Source organism: Phoxinus phoxinus, assembly GCF_949152265.1.
Source record: "Phoxinus phoxinus genome assembly, chromosome: 13".
NCBI classification, from domain to species: Eukaryota; Metazoa; Chordata; class Actinopteri; order Cypriniformes; family Leuciscidae; genus Phoxinus; species Phoxinus phoxinus.
In genome coordinates, this window is record NC_136888.1 from 12,239,048 (window position 1) to 12,256,710 (window position 17,663).

At 39.5% G+C, this 17,663-nt stretch overlaps 1 protein-coding gene across 3 annotated transcripts; it reads right to left on the reverse strand.

The window, feature by feature from the left end:
• Nucleotides 1–331: 331 nt before the first annotated feature.
• fbxo34 (F-box protein 34) lies at nt 332–17,316 on the reverse strand. Of its 3 annotated transcripts, XM_079633150.1 has the most exons (4): nt 17,029–17,316; nt 16,619–16,700; nt 7,868–8,021; nt 332–3,477 (listed from the first exon to the last, which is right to left on the reverse strand). In XM_079633150.1, the coding sequence occupies exons 3-4, from the start codon at nt 7,957–7,959 to the stop codon at nt 1,404–1,406; spliced, it is 2,166 nt and encodes a 721-aa protein (XP_079489276.1). In that variant the 5' UTR covers nt 7,960–8,021; nt 16,619–16,700; nt 17,029–17,316; the 3' UTR covers nt 332–1,403. The 3 variants fall into 3 exon arrangements, with proteins under 3 accessions (XP_079489276.1, XP_079489277.1, XP_079489278.1); XM_079633151.1 differs by lacking the exon at nt 16,619–16,700 and having other exon boundaries at nt 17,029–17,303; XM_079633152.1 differs by lacking the exons at nt 16,619–16,700; nt 17,029–17,316 and adding an exon at nt 10,360–10,494.
• Nucleotides 17,317–17,663: the final 347 nt, after the last annotated feature.

Genomic DNA, 17,663 nt, shown 5'->3' on the forward strand with positions numbered 1-17,663 from the left:
ACAGAAATGTGCAGGCTTTTTATTATCCAGTATCTTTCACTCAAAAACGTGCATTTAAAGTCGAAACAACTTGAAACGTAAGAATCCTAAATAAAAGCTAAAAGATAAATAGATTCAAAGTTTGGGAATTAAATTGATGTGCCTTTCAATAGTTCATGTACAAAATGACATATGTCCAAAAATGAATACCTATCAGCCAGTAATTACCCACTCAGTGTTTACACTAATCTAAAAGAAAATGTAAGGCTAACTGGCATACTGTGTGTAAGGTTGTTTTCTGTGGATTCAAACTGTAAACAAACAAAAACAAAAAAGGAGAGCAGAACATGGGTTACAAATTCTTCAAGATATACTTTATTGAAGTAAAATGCCTTAACAGGCAGAGCACAGCAATGTCATTAATAATTTTTAAAAATCTGACACACTTTGGAAAACAGTATACTGCAATTCTCTTTTTTTCAGATGGTGTTCAGTTAGTTACAGTCAAAATGGAGAAATACTCTTCCCACATTCAAATGTTTCCAGTCAAGAAACAATACGTCATACATACCAATACTTAAAAATTGAGAAGAATATGCACTACCTGTTCACAGGGGTTAATCAGAAGAGTCCCACTGCAGAACAAGAGTGACCATTTCACATAGATATCTTTATACACAAAGTTAGCATAAAAAGTACAAGGCGTTTCACCCCATATTAAGATTAAATGCATTTCGTCACACTCGTGCCATCATTCATCACCGTTATGATATATAGGATTCTGTGCTATGTACAATGTAAACATCTGGGCTCAAAACAATCTCAAAAAGTCAATCCCATCAAGTCGTGAAGCCATTGCGCCACCTTATATCCCAGGACTTATAAGAGATGATAACGGTCGGAAGATGGGGAAATGGAGCAAATATCAATAACTCAATAACCCTACTGGCCAAGAGTTCATTTTTGCAAGTACACAGGGAGATAAACAGAACGAATTCTCAAAAAGTGTTTAATATTGCAAGGCTGGGTCAACATCAGTGCAGGAAGTGCCAGGGTGTGTCATGAAGAACAGAAAAAGAATGGTGGGTGGATTGAGAAAATAAGTTAGTCATTAATGCTTACTCGAAGTAAAAATCATCAAGCAGTACCCAGATAGAACTCTGCAAAATTCAATCTTAAAAGGTTAAAGTGCAGACCAACATTAAAGACCTGAGGAGGGATTTCGACAGGAGAACTGCTGATTGGTTGGCAGAGTAAAAGTACAGAGACCCAGCAATTTCTTATTAGTTTCAGCAACCTGGTTGTAAGCACTATACATCAAAAGCGCACATGCTCATTGGCAACCCGCAGGCACAGAAAACGCATAGCCCATTCAAACTAGTCACTCTTACAGAAACGCACAATGCATGTGTCTTTCTAGCAAACTATGAGTCCTCGTCAGTGTCCCTGTTTTTCTTGTAAATTGGCATGTTGATGCTATGAAAGGCAGGGACCCAGCGGTTGTCATGAACTCCCACGTTGCATCCAGGTGAGTCTTTGTGAGATTTGTGGCAGCACATCCAGTAGCCCGGGCCATATGGTAGTGCCTGGCAGTAGGGCTTATGATGCCAACGGCAGAGCGAAACATCACCACGGTCATACCGCCTCTTGCACTGCTTGCAGGGATCGTCTTTGTAGCGTGGATCACTAACCCAACGAGAGTCTGCTGGCCGTACGCCATAACTCTCAATGATAAATTTAAAGTAATGGCAGGTGCACTTGAGGGCAGCCAGGCTCTCAGTAGGCAACAAGCAGAAGATCTTTACAATGATGTGGTGAGGCAGGAAAGCCATGTACTGCTGAGGCTCCAAAAGTAGCTGGATCTTGAAGCGAGTTTCTAGGAATTCATGAGACACTAGGCGGCGGAACGGATAAGGCACAGTCTCCTGATTAACTACGCAAGTCTCTACTCCCTTTGTCTCCTCAAAGATTTGATGATTTTGCTCACCCACAAGTCCATCTTTGCTCTCCTCTCTGAAAGACACTGAAGTGTCCACAGAAGGCTCAAAATACTCGATGTGAGAAGGCTCTTTGTTCTGAGATTTGCTCTTTGATAAGATTTGCTCCTTCAGAGGCTGAGAAGATTTGGCAAAAAACAAAATGCCTGGTAGTGGTTCCTCATTGCACTCTGAGCTGGCATCCTTTGGCGAGGACTGCAGGTTATTTACCATCTCAACAGCTGTGCTAGTTCCCTGTCTTTCTTCCTCCTTAAGGGCACAGTTATCAAGCCCACACTGCGAGGCCTCTGTCACCTCAAGGGTCTTAGATGGGTAACGCAGCTCGTCTAAATCACTACCCAGTTCCGGTGGGACACTCTCAGCTCTACAGTCCTGAGGGACAGAGGGTGACACTGGCTGTGATGGCAGTAGGTAAGGTTCTGACCCTGCTAGAAGCACACGCCCCACCTTCCTCTGTAAGCTGTTGCTTCGAGAGAGGTTTCCTCCACCTTCCCGAAGGCTTTGTCTGCTCAGGCACTGAGACTCCAACTTAGCCACCAAATCCAGGACTCGAACAGACTCACTTTCCTCATCCTGGTCCTCCAGCTGTTCTGCAACCTTGGACTGCTGCTCTGCAGGCTGAGGGATGGTTCCAACTTTCGACAAAGTGATGCTGCTGGTGCTTCGTAAGGATGGGGGCTTAGAGCTAACCTGCTGGTCGCTTGCTCTTTGCTCCAAGTATGCCACCATCTCCACCACAGAGATAATCTTTTCATCCTCTTCTTCCATCCTGACAGCATCCTCTACAACTTCTTGACATGGATTGATGTTCTCATTGAGGACCTCTTGTTGAGACACGATCTGTATTTCAGGTTTTGGTAAAGGAGCTTCTACACTTTTCGATTTTTCAGGGTTTCCAGACCTCCTCCTGCGCTTAGCCACAGACCAGTCACCATCCCAGCAGCCTTTGTTTTTCACAGAGACAGTCCGCAGCTCTGGAGCAATGGCTTCTGTTTCTTGAGGTGTTGAGGTGTTTTCAATAACACTATTGCAAGTATTGCCGCACTTCTGAGCTGCAAAAATGGCAATTTTCTCTTTTGTGTTCCCAGGTTTAATGACAGCCCATATATCCAAAGATCCCTCTGCATCCTCTCCTTGGTAGATCCTAAGAGTTCCATCATTCTCCAAACCAGTCGAAGGTGAGAGTAGAACTAAAGAAGTAGTAAATGTTGGGACAGAGGATGCTCTGCTCTTGCGGGTTCCACCAACTCTAGTTGGCGCATTGCTTCCACTGTTGGCGCTACATCGGAGGGTGTTGGTGGAGATGACACTGAGGGGACACCGGTTGGCTGTACCGTTGCCAGATGAGCCCATGAGGCCACACGACTGGCGAACGCCCCACTCTTTCCTAAACACTCCCTGCTGGTCGACATGGAGGCCTCTTGTTACATCATGCACAGATTCCCGATGTATCTCCTTATCTTGTGGTTTGGGGTATGGCTTGAGATGCATGGTAGAAAACCTAAACAAAAGGGATAAAAAAACAGAGAATTTCAAAAACAAATTCCTCTACACTGTTACACTAAAGGGCAGATAAAAGATAAATGGCAAGAAAGAAATTCTTAAAAAAGGATGCACATCCATCTTAAAGGAATATTTTGGTCAAGTAGAACTTAAGGTGCATTCAAGTCATCTCATATTAGGGGTGTCACGATTCTCCAAAACCTCGATTCAATAAAATTTTCGATTCTAAGGTCACGGTTCGATTCTCGATTTTTACTTTTTTTTTTTAAGCTCAGGTTGCTATGCCATTTTTAGACCAGACTTTTATGCATATCTAAAATGTATTCGCAATGTATCACACTACATTGTCAAATTTAAAACATTTATTAAGAACATAATGTAACAATAACTTGCATCTTCAGTCAACTGGAAACTTAAGCAAAATAACCTGCCATCTAGTTTCTCTTTTGTAACTGTCATCTTCTGTGATGAAGACTGCCGTCAAGTTCACAACAAAAGAAACAGTTGTTGGTTTAACAGATAAATCTATGCATCGGGCAGCGCCACGTCTTTAAAATTCGAACACATTCTCTATGAGTGTACACCCACCGGAGGCGCCATTCGCCGTCTGTCCGTGGCGCCACAGAGCACCATTTACATAGTTTTATATTAAATTTACATTTATTTGCCTCAAATCGTCATTGACTTCACTCTGTGGTGCAATATACATTTAGTTTAAATTAATTTACATAAATCAGCTGGTTGAATGAAAATTGCTGATGTTATCGGATTTTCAGGTGATATTCTCAATTCATTAAGTTAACAGACACTCTGAGATAAAGTGAATTCAGACTGCAGACTAAGCAACGTATAGGCTATTTAATTGTACAGTAGCCTGCCCTAAAATCATAACATAGTACAGACATGATCTTAATTCCATAATGTTCTTAAACATATTGCAGGCCATAAACTGAGAAAGTGCGCGTCCGGTGTGTGATATCTTGAGTTGTCAGACGCGACGCGGCACTTCTCGTCCGGTGTGCGATACCTCGAGTTGTCATAGACGCGACGCTTCGACCGATGTGCGGCCCCCTTTAGAGAAGGTTGACTCGCAACACTTCAACGCGCGTTTTTTTCCGCTTGACAAAGCCGACCGAACGTGACATGGGGGCGTGGCAGCATCGATGATTCCATTTTTTATTTTGAAGTTCGAGATTGTGACTTAATTTCTGTCGATTTCTATTTAAAAATCGTGACACCCTTATCTCATATAGATCGTATTTACGAGTTGAACGCCACCACAATGTCGTAAATACCAGTGGGAAGCTCATGATTTTCTCTAAGCTCCGATCTTTACGAGTTGTGGGCGTGTTACTGAGAAACATGGCGGAATACCACAATACAAGGTATTTAGCTTGTCAGGCTTTTCTATTTAGCTAATTGCCTGGACAGAATATGATAGCATTATAAAATATCAATAAAATAACAATGTAATATGCAACAAAGTTTTCAGTGGCTTCATAAATGAACTAAAAACATTTTTTTTAAAAACAAAGCACACCTTATGCAAATCTTTGTTCTTCATTTTCTAGAACTAGAGTTTAAGAAACTCGCTGTATTTTTGTGTAATAATTAAGAGAAAGTACTCCGCCATCTTACTCAGACGAAAGTGACTGAACGTACCGGTCGTCGTAAACACGACTTCCCACATTGTGCGTACGAACTCCCCAGGAGGACTAGAACGCACCATTAAGCCCATTCATTTAAACTACAACAAGACTTAAAATATGGGCCAAGTTGAAGGGACTGCTATAATTGTACATTTTGCAGCTTGACAGTCCATGGTCACTACATGTTTTCCCTGTATGGACAAAAGCAGCATATTCTGTTAAACAATGTTTAATAAACATGAGGTGGAGTAAAGTGCTAATTTTCATTTTCAGGTTAACTATTTCAGTGGTTTCCAACCCTGATCCTGCAGTAACCCAACACTGCACATTTTTTCTCTCTCTTATTTGGCACACCCATCTGGGGTCTTGGAGTCTTTACTAATGAGCTAATATGTAGAATCGGGTGCGTTTCATTAGGAAAACATCCACAATATGCAGTGCTGGGGGTCCTCCAGGACAGGGTTGGGAACCACTGAACCATTTCTTTAAGATGCATGTCTCTATTCAATGAAGCAAAAAAGCTTTTTAAATGTGCTCGATTCATAACATTACAACAGTGGATTTTGTTCAAGCACATTAGCTGTAAAACACTAAAATGGTCAGTGCAGTGCAGCAGGTGCTTAGGAATGCGTTTGGGTCTGATGATTCCGTTTGTTGTAAAACGTATGCAAAATGGCAAATAGCTCCTCCAGCAAAAGTAGTTTCACAGTGAGCACAAGGGCTAGCTGTTCCCTCTGGCCCTTAGGCTGACATAATGGGAGCAGAGCCACCCAGGTCCAGACACAGCTGGGCTCTAACACAAGCACTCAGCTGACACAGACACAGCTGCCCTACAAACAAGCCTGCAGCACCACCAATAGCAGTATCTATGTGTGGGAGGACTGAACTCTCATGCATATAAGTGCATATAAGGCATTCTTCTACTGCAGATTTAGACCTGATAAAGTGGTACAAGGGATTCTCACGTGACACCATGGGATGGCATTCGGACAGTGTGGACAGCTATTTCAGAGCCAAAGTGAGAGTGGAAGGCGGCAGGCTTGCTCAAAAAGGGAGGAGGTATGTGGGTTGCAGCCATTTATTGGATGGCAAACATGAAAAGTGCCATGTCCATTGAGAAGAGAGAATAGCATTTGGTGTGTACTTGGAAAGCTTGCATAGCCCAGCACATCTCCTCCTGTGCCAACCTTCCTTTGTGGAAAGCAGCGGGAGAGGCCAATCTCTAAGGTCAAAATCGTTTGGTTGAGCTGTTGTCTTGGATAAAAAGAGGGACAACACAAAAGGCAAGTCAACAGTGTACCCATATCCATGGACAATCGAAGCCACTCACATTTCCTGGTACAACCCTGCCTCGGACTTCCTGTTCTCACAACATTTTTTTTTGTGCTAGCAAAGCTAAAAAAAAATAATAGATTCACTTTAGATGTACATAAATTCAACAGTTGGAAATAACTTGACCAGACATAAAAGACATGGTAGTCTGATTAGAAGGTCACCACTGAAATAAAAAGCTAATGATTTAGATAGATAGCTAGCTTCCCCCTCTTGTTCATGAAATAAAAGTTAAACATCTAATTTGACTTTTGTATTGATGGATGACAAAATACCACATAAAAGAGACTGTAGCACTGTACTGATTACTTCAAAACCTCTAAAGAACCTCCCAGTTTGCACAGAAACACACTGCAGCACCATTGCTGGACCGGAGTATGATTACCCTGGAGGCACGCCAGCTCCTATCTGGCACTCAAATGCTGATTTTTACTCATTACACAACCTGGCAACAACATAAAGCTGCCGCCCAGCCCTTGCCCTCAACACACTCACAACTCAGAGTTTCCTTAAGACCATGGGCCAAAACACACGTGTGAGCTAATGAGAATTTAAGAGCAAAAAAGCACAACAACATTATGTAAAAAGAAAACAAATACCCACAAGTGAAAAGCAAAACATCAGATTGAGTAATGTAAAGGATGACGTCTTCTTGTAAACGCTCATGACTTCCTCTATAAGGGGCCTGCCAGAAGACCTGGTAAACTGATTGGGGGGAGAAAAAAATAAAAAAATTGAACAAGGATGAGGTCACGATTATGAAGACTACATTGCTCCGATTATGTTGTAACACTGTGTTCTTCCTAAAGAAAAGGCTGAGCATCTGGGTCTGCACACTTCACCACATGTGTCGCCGTAGTCTATAGCTTATGTATCCGTAGCTTAGCGGGACAAAACAACAGAGGGGTAACTATTGGTGAGATGCGAACAGGATCTCACTTTTTTGTGAAGCTGGACGCATACAGAAAAGCTTGTTTTTCTCTACCCACTGGATAGCACAATATGCTAAAACCTAAGTTTGTTTGCCATAGCAAGACGGGATGGGAAATTGCCAACATGAGAACCATGGCTCAATGTGTGCTAACAGTTCTACCACCGCTCAGCACAAAATTCAATATACACGTTCTAAACAACTTTAAAGTTTTTGTTATGAAAACATTTAGCTGAGGGCTGATGTTGGCTGTTGTGTCCAAACAAAATAATGAAAAACATCCCTGAAGGAGGTCGACATCCGTGATGATGGTGAACAGATGAAAGAGAGCTTATGTTGTTTTTCTGGAAATGAACAGGAGAAACCAAAGTGGATTCAGTCTATCTAAACAAATGTAAGTGAGTGAATTACCATCAAATTACCCTCAAAATGTGTGATGTCATGTATAGGCTTTGAGTGCAGTAAGTACTAATTACCTCCAGACTGATGGCGGATTGGAGGCTCGTAACTGTGGTTCCCGGTAAGGGGTGGGGTAGCAGTAACTGATAGTTTCACATTTCTGAGGCATTAGGCTCCTCCCTCCAGTACGAGCGATGTCTCCCAACAGAAGAGCTCAGGACTCCAGCCTCACTGCAAAACAACATTGATGGACAAAACTGAGAACAGCTTGGCTTTCAAACTTGAATACACATGTACATTCTAGGCTATACAAGGACAGTTTTGAAACATAAGACCCTAATAGTATAAACTTACTCCCAACTACAGTTTTTTATAGTATAGTTCATTTATTGCAGATATTTTTATTAGTTTGTACAGTTCTATCAGTAGTAAACGCATCCATTAGAACAGCTGAAGCTCTCTCTACCAGGAAACTTCTAAAGACTCTTCCGTGAGCACTTGACTAACTATTGAACTATTAACTATTAAAACTCCCAACTCCTCTCAGTTCACTTTCTGTGGCTTCACAGGGTCTTGCGTACATCTCTGTACTAGCTCATATTTGGGTATTTTCTAAGCAGTTCTGAAACCTTTTACTGCAGCATGTCTCTTGTTGCTGTATCCCTGGGGTTGTAAAGCTTTTGTTGTAGTATTCTTAATGAGAGTCACTTTTTAGCATAAAAAAGGCAAAATATAAATGTAACCGAGTGAGTTTATATTCATAATCTTACACTGTTTATGACCTAAACCGTTATTAAGAATAATCTGTTTAAGCAAAATCCATTTTTGACAGTTAACAGCAATATGCTGTACACTGAATGACCACTTTAGGTTTTAAAAGGTTCTGCACACTGGTTAGTGGTGAACAAAACATGCCCTATAGGTTCTTTAGTGCCATTTTGTAGTGATAATTCTAACCACTTGCAGCAATGGCTACATGCTGTGAACTAAAAAAAAGTAACCATACTACCGGTACTGCAGAAAGGCTGGTATTGAGTACAGTGTCAAACCGGTAACCTCTGATAGACACTACTTTCAAACGCTCCTGTCTGTATTTGTGTAATCGCTCTGTGAAGAGCATCAAAGGTTTCTATTTACAATGTGTTTTTGCAGCATTGCACATTGTAGCCAATCATAAACATGTTTGTTGAGTGCGTGAAAAAAATGCCCATCAGAGGCGTTTAAGTTGGAATAAGTTTGAATCTGCTCAGATATACCGGTTTGCTCAGCGTGAGCTCTGCACGCTTGCAGTTCCATCGTTTTGTTATAACCAACAACGTATAAAGATGATGTAAATAAGAGATTCATTGTACAGTATAGGCAGCATTTTAATGGCTGCAGCTGAACGCAAGAGATATCAGCTTTGGTTAAAGGAGCGTTCATTGCTCGGTTACTGTATAACCTATTCATAATTTAAATTAGTACACTGCAAACTTTCGGGAGTGACAAACAACCCTATTAAAATGTGGGATTGAATCTGAAATTGCGATGTTTGACAATGGACAGACAGACACAAAAATCTGATGTGTCGAAATAGATCTGTGCATTAAATCTGCTAATTGTTAATTGTAATGCAGTGTTAATATAAAAAAAAGTGTTAATATAAAAAATTGTTACAATAGAATAGTTTTTGCGATGGTACCGACTAAAATTGTTACCGTGACAACCCTACATCAAAGCATCACAGATTGACCTCTAGACTATATAAAGTAATTGTGCATCCTCAAAGCCTATTGGAAACGTTAATTTTACCTTAAATAGCCTATGAGGTCTGCGGTAACCACGGTGTAATTCCAAAATAACTAGGCCATCACAAAGAGAGACACAGAAACCTACATACAGTAAGAGACAGTGAACATTGATGGGAAGAAGCTTTAATAACCTGATTTGGTAACAAACTGGGCCACAGCACCATTTTGTTAAGAATTTAATGCACAATCTTATACACGCGCGCACACATATGATATATATATATACACACTACTTGCTATAGTAGTATATCATGTAACATGTTAAATTATTTTTAAAAAAGATTCACATTCTGAAGGTCAAACTACAGCTCTTCTGATTATGACAGACAATCTCATCTGGAAGCAGAAATAAAACAGAAACGTGCACATGCTGAACAGAACACATGTCTCTGAATCTATGCCCATTCCCTCTCCAGGGGCTAGAAAAGCAGCCAAGCAGTTTGTTTTCAAAGAGATACTTCACCCATGAAGAGCAGATAAAACAAGAAAAAATTGTTTTGGAACAGTACCCCCATGTCCCAACATACGTCCTCAACGAAACACTTGCTAATAAAACGGACACTGGCTGAGCTCACCAGTAGACAAGATTACATAGTCTCAAAGGAGAGACCAAAACAAAGCAGAGATAACTTCATTTCCTCTTTCTATCCGTGTGTTCCGAGTACTCATGTCCATGCAGCTCCTGGGGCGGATCCACAAATGAGTAACTGCCTAACAGATAGCACGAAATAGTTTACATCTTTCTTTCTTTTACACTTAAATTACATAAGTATACTCACATTCATCCAAGCTATTCGGCAAGTCAATGCATTGTAAATTCCTCCGGTTCAACATTTGCACAGTATTCCATTACAGAGGATAGTATGTACACAGTCTTCAGCACAGCACGTGGTTTTATTGGTCTGACTGACACCCTCCAGAATTTCACCTAAGCAGCTGTGATTGGCCGGGACAGGAGGGCTCCGCTTACAAGCACGTGTGCGCCTGCCAGAGGACATAAACGCAGGTCTGATAAGGAGCCAATGGGCTATTCAAGATCCTTGCATGCCTATAAATGGCAAAGATAATCAATACTTTTGGACCTTCGCTGAAGAACGGGGACTGAGTGCAGAATCTGTGTGCGCACAAACTTTGCTAGCAGTGATGCAAGCAAAACAAAATGCAAGACAATAGGAACTAAATTAAATATACTAAAATATACACACAACACGCATGGTGTTCTTTAAGGCCCGGGGAACTTCTCATATCGCACTTCCTTTACCTGAACTTGCTCAAGCTTTTCCAAAAACAATGGCACTCATTCAAAAGGAGAGGTGGGGCGGCTCCTAAGCTTACACAATGCCATTTCCAGACCGTCTAAAACAGACCAGCTGCTACAATGGCTTTCATATATCTTTCCAGATCTCGGACGTTGTAAAAACATAAGAGCATAAATCAAAGAGCCACGCACCTCTCATGGTACAAACCCAAGAATTTTCAGCTGCTCTCTTAAACAGAGGAGCCTTTGAGTTTGTTAAAAGGGTCTTGGAGCAACAAGTCCAAACTAAAAGGGATAACGGTACATGGTATAGTTGTGTCAACTCTAAAATACTGCACACTACAAAGTATGCTGCCAAATATTTATCATATTCAAAACAGTTCAAAACATTTAAAAGAGTAGCATGTTACACTGGTGTCACATGACTTCACTACACTGCATGCTTAAAGTCCCCTTGTGGTGAAAAACAAGCTTTTAATGCTGTGTCTGTCTATGTGGTGTTTTTAATATGCTATAAAACAAACCATGTGCAAATTCATAAGTCAGTACCATTGCTGAGTATTTTCTCCTTAAAACTGCAGTGAACCAAAGACAGTCTCAAAAACGCAGTTTGAAATCACTGGAGTTTCTGACGTCACAAACTACCTTGTAACCAATCAGGTCAACGAGTTATCGTCAACAAGTGGATCTCTGAGCTGGAGTGAGTGGAGGCGGGGCTAATTTGCATATTCATAGAACCACATATACTAAATGAGACAAGGGTGTAGAGTTACATTCAAGCTATTCTAAGGAATGAAGAAAACGCGTCTAAATATGGCATTTTGGTGAAGGGATACAACTATTGACTACAGGGAGACTTTAAATTAGTGATTTAATCATTTTTAATTTCCAAATATTTATATTAAACAAATGATAAATCAAGAGATTTAACTGCAGTTGATAATAGTAACAGACAGTGCATTCATCACACATGAAATTAAACTCTGAAGGATACAGTATTTCACACAGCAAGTCACCCAGCCATTCTGTGCAGCCAGGTTATTCACATACTTAGCACAGTATACTTTCTAGTTTTGTAAAAAGTACTATCCATGCAATTCTATTCAAATAAATAAATATATGAATTGAAAAAGAAAAGAAAAAAACTACTCTTTTTGCACTCACAATAATTACAAATAGATGCCCTTTGCAATAAAATCACGAATGGGGAAGAAACTAAACAAGTGCAAGGACTTAAAACTATAAAGTAAAAATGCTACAGTAAAAACATGTTAAATGGTTAACTTGGTTATCTAACCATATGCAGTGAAAAACTGTTAACGGTTTAACATCACATATATAATTTTACTGTAAAATGTATGGGTTTTTGCGATTAAAAACTGTGAATTACCATATAAAAAATAAATAAAAGTTCCAGATATTTCATCGAAATATCAATATTTTTGACAACACTAGAGTGCACTGATGTTGTTGTCCTAAAATTTAGCACATCCAACATTTCACTTTCAGCAGACTGAGGCTCACTTCTCTGTTCTTCAGTACAACTTCCCTTCTTCAAAAACGTTGAAGTAACTGTGGTTTGTTTTCTATTTCAAATCCAGCAAAGAGAGCCAATGTATTTTTCAATGCACAGAATCGGCTTTAAAATGTGATTTGGTCCCATTTCAAATCAAAGCACTTGGGAGTTTTCTTTCCCATAACTGAGCTGCAGATGGGCTGTGGTGCTATTGTGCAATGATTTGCCTTCTCAAATTGCCTTCTTACACGTTCTTGGGTCACAAACAAGCTTGCGATTATCTTTGCCCTCCCTGTCCTCTGTTATTTTGATTGCTACATGGTTGTTATATGTGCTGCTGACGTTTAAAACTCAATAAATGTTTAGGCTAGAAGTCAACAATCAGACTTGTATGTCCAAATTGATTACAAATTCAATAGTCAAAAATACTTAGAAATATAACTGCAACATACTGAATCTATAAAGAATCCATTTTAGCATGAGATTATCATGACAAAAGAGTGTTTGAGTAGATACACACGTCTGTTTGAGAGCAATGTTTGCATATGATATCAGAAGACTTTATTATAATCCATGAGCCAACCAGTGTTAACCACTCAGCAGATTGAACTTCGAAAGAGGTTAACAGTAGTTCAGTTGGATACAAAATAAGACATCAACAACTACCAGTAAAGCCTCCGATTACCCAACAACCCCAGCTCTGAATTTCACATCTTGATAGAAGTTCACACATGCTCTATAATTGCTTCTGGCACTTTGAAGGACCGTCCACAATAAGGGTGTGTTCATGTTGGAAGCGTCCGGTTGCCAAATACTACGCTGCTATTCTGACACCATACTAGGAATAGTTAGGTCAGGTCAACAGGCATATCAACGGCCCAACCCAACGCAACCAGCAAGCACAGGCAGCATAAAAATACAGCACCGATATACACAAGGTCCATTGCATGACCTCAGACAAAAGCAGGCCTTTGAACCCTTCGCCAGCTGAAACCCGATAGGCTGCCCACACCTTGTGCAATCGGCGATCCAAAACAAATCTGTTACCATTATAACTGCTATCTGTCCTCTCTCTCGCTCTCCTATGTCATAAACGTCTGTAATGAGCAGACATGTGAACACAGCCGCATGACCTCAATAAGGAGGTGTTCCAGCTACGCTAATGTTCTTAGGAATCGACAGACCATCTGCAATGAGTCACTCCCTGTGAAATGCGAGTTTAGCATGCACAAAAAGTACTCTAATGTGGACTTGTGCATGAAAGACGAGTCAAATATGACAACTTTATATGACTTTTACATAAACTACAATCAAAAGTTTGGGGTCGGTAAGATTTGTTCTTTTTTTTTTCTTTGAAAGACGTCTTATGTTCAGCAAGGTTACATTTGCTTGATCAACAATACATTAGAAAAAAATATATTGTGATATATTACAATTTAAATAAAGTTTTTTTTCTATCTGAATACATTTTAAAATGTCATTTTACTACAGGCTAAATATTTCTATATTTTCAGCATCATTACTCCATTACTACATTCTAATATGATGATTTGCTGCTCAAGAAACATTTCTGATTATCAAACATGATAAATTTTTTTCAGGATTCATTAATGAATAGAATAGAATGAATTATTGAAATAGATGTTTTATTGTCACTTTTGATGGGTTCTTTATATAATTAAAAGTACGTTTGTTTTTTTTTTTTACTTGACCACAAACGTTTCGATGATCGTGTCTATCAGCACATACATTTTAATCTGATAAAAATTCTAACTTTAGTGACGGTCCACTACATTTTGAATGACTACCGGTAATACATCATCGTCCATGAGTGAGGTCAGCTTATTGAAGTGGATTTTTTCCTTTGCCCAATTATTCAGTACATTAGTCATTCAGGCAAGCCAGAGACTAGCTGGACTTTAAAAGCATGCAGTTTAATACATCCCTGTTGTGCATTTATGCCTATAAACATTAGGCAAAACCATCATGTCAAGCCAGAACAAAAAGACTTGGTCTGAGGTAGACGGGAAAACAGCATGCATTAAGACTGCATTATTAATTGTGAAAAACAAAGGCTCTGGATTCCACGTGCCGCCCAAATAATGCAGAGTGTGTCAGCCACGGTTTAACATTTTTGCCACACAAACACTTCAAAGCATTTCAAGCTTGATGAAAAACACACTGAACCCCAGTTCGAAAGAAGGCAATCCAATCCAAACCACACACACCATTCAGCAGACTTGTGTATGTTCAAGACAAAAGCTTGTCCCAACCTGCTGGGTATTTCTTCTTCCCTGTGAGAGGCTTGTATAAAAGCTTTCAGTGGTTTGCAGAGTGAGGTAAGATACACCTTTCTGCTTCACACTTCCCTTTAGCCTGCAGGACGAGTGACCAAACAGGTTCTTAAGCTGTCCACTTGTCAGACTTCCCTCGCAAGCGCCGCAGGGCTCACCGCATTCAAACAGGTGGCTGTGCTCAATTGTGCTTTATGAAGCGTTCACTTAACTAGGTATATTCTCACTGAATTGCATTAGGCAGACAGAAAAACGCCAAAGGAGGGATGCTGCCGCAATTCTGCACGTTTCAACATGACACCGGTTGCTTAAATCAATACTTTTACGTGCCAAATCAACCAACCTTCTTGAATGGTCTGATAATAGGGGAATTGTTTAAAGGACTCATAAGACGTGGTCTGAGACTATATGCTAGATTTCTGTGGCATAACTACAAAAACTTGACAAAACACTAAAAAGTTAATTTGCATGTCATCACTATACATTTATGGTATGCCTCTGCAATGCATCACACTAACCAGTCATTAAGCACTGGTTGGTGATGTTGGACTTTCTGGGTTGTGTATTGTAAACAACTTCACAGGCTATTCTGCAACTCAAGCTGTGACTGAAATCTAGATTTAAAAACCTTCTAGAAGAAAAAAAAACATTGGGTGACAAGTTGATCTCATTGACCCACCTGAAATGAAAAACCTGAAAAAGTGAATGCACAAAAAACATGGCCTTCCGGATAACAAAAGGACAGCAGAAAATGGCTGCGACCACAAACAAAACTACCCCACACACCATCTGCCAAATAACCGTGAGAACATTTATCACGTCTATAACGGGATGTATGGCCTGGTTTTGACATGCCACATAACAGCTGACCAGCGAAAGATAAAAGCCACTCTTTGCACTCCTGATCTGCAATTACCAAAACTGTAGAGCTTCAAAACGCTCATTCCACGTCCCCCCCGTCCCGTCCCCCCCATTACGGAAAAACAAGGCTTGCAGATCAGCCCAATGTTGGTAACAACTAACCTGTTAAAAACAAGCCAGGCTTTAGATCAAAATTTGGCAACAAAGCATGTCTTCAGGAAAGCAGACTTGTACCAACTACAAAAAATTTGAGATTGATCAATGTTATTTTTGTTTGACCATTTTCAGTAAAGGTTATGTTTAAGTGTCTCATAACCAAGGCCAGAGTGTAAAAAAATAATAATATATAGTTTAAGTATTTTTTAATTTAGACAGACTATGCATTTCATAAGCAAACAAATTTATTTAAGATATCTGGTCAAATCGATTAAATAATTTCTGCATCAGGTATAACTGAGATGCTTGTATCAACGCCATACACAGGGGCAAAGTTCAGATCTAATTAAGTAACGTTAGTTAAACATTATAAGTTCTTTGCTGATTTAGCGTCTCGCTCACATCCAATATCTTACCATGTTTTCTCAGGTCAACTAATGCACATGATGTGTCAGTGTTTGTGTTAAACGAGAGCAAGTAAGTTAGATGTGGTAGAAAGATCTCTAGAGAAATCATAACCATACAATTAGCATATTGTTGTGATTATATCCTTATAATATGGCTTATGATGGGTATAATTCAGCATGTTTGCCAAATTCTCATTTGTAGGTGATCTGAAAGAGTTCAAAAGAGTCAGAAAGTCATTTCAAATGTGACTTCTTGAAAACCACCAAAAACACTTATAATTCAGTATATCTGACAGTATAAGACACACTTCATTAAAATAATAAAAACAAACCTGAAAGCTAAATGAAAATAAACATGGAAAACAGGAAAACTTAAACTAGGAACTGGCCATTGCACCAAAAAAAAAAAAAAAAAAAAAAGTCGTCAAAGTTATTCATTAGGGACCACAAGATAAACACAAGTAATCTGCACTTATTTACACTCTTTTAAAATGATGAAACTGACAAATAAATACATATAATTCGGAAAAAAAATATATAACTCACATTAATAAGTGTGATAGTACTGCGTCTCTCCTCATTAGCAGTAAAGCTAACTGACAGAAACGCCATGACATACATCTGCTCTCTAGAGGAGATAAAAAAAAGGGAGTAACTTACTTAAACGATTGTATGCATTTAAATATACATGCATAATCAATAAATGATCAAATATAAGTCATTTAGATTCTATTAAGGATACATGTCCTGTTTTGGAGGCGTTTAAATGCTAGTTCCGCTCAGTATATGCCAAACCGAGTCAACAGGGAAAAACACTGCATAAATGCTACATCTAAATCACTTCAGATGCCAAATAAATCCATTTAAACTCTGGTAACGCCACAGATAAAGGTATTTATGACTGACACGTAGGAGCAATAAGCCTAACATGAGGAAATAAAAGAATAAAAACTGACCTGAGAAAACATAGAATAAAAGTCGAAATGGAGAAGTGAAATCATTTGCTGAGGGGGAAACTCTTCGTCGCCTTGTTCTTCTGTCTTTGCTGCAGTGAATTCATATAATCTTGTCCAAATTTTAAGTCGTGTGTCCTTCAGGACTCAACGCTTCTTTTTCAGTGTGTGTGTGATCAGATCAGGTGAACGCGCAGCGGGCACTGCCTCATTTATTACGAGCACGCGCATAAAGGCACGCTAGAGAGCGTGCACGCACCCACCCAGAATAGAACTGCTTGGGATGGGCACAATGTAGGTTTTTATATTACATACATTTATACATTCTACTGGGGTAACAATTAATAACATATGTCCTTATTACCAGTAACTTTTCTGCCCAATCGAATGATTTTAACGATTTTTGTAATCATTCTGATTTTCAAGGATATATTGGAATATTTTTGTTTTGTTTGTGTTTAATTACTTATAATTTTTAACAAAATAGAGAAATACAATAAAAAATCTTAAGGCATTCTACAACTTTATACTATTTCACTTTTTGGGCTAAAATGAACAAGAGCATACTTTCATATAGTCTAGTTGTGGCCAAATGTGAAGTCTGGCTTAGGAAAATCGACATATTCACCCTTTATTCA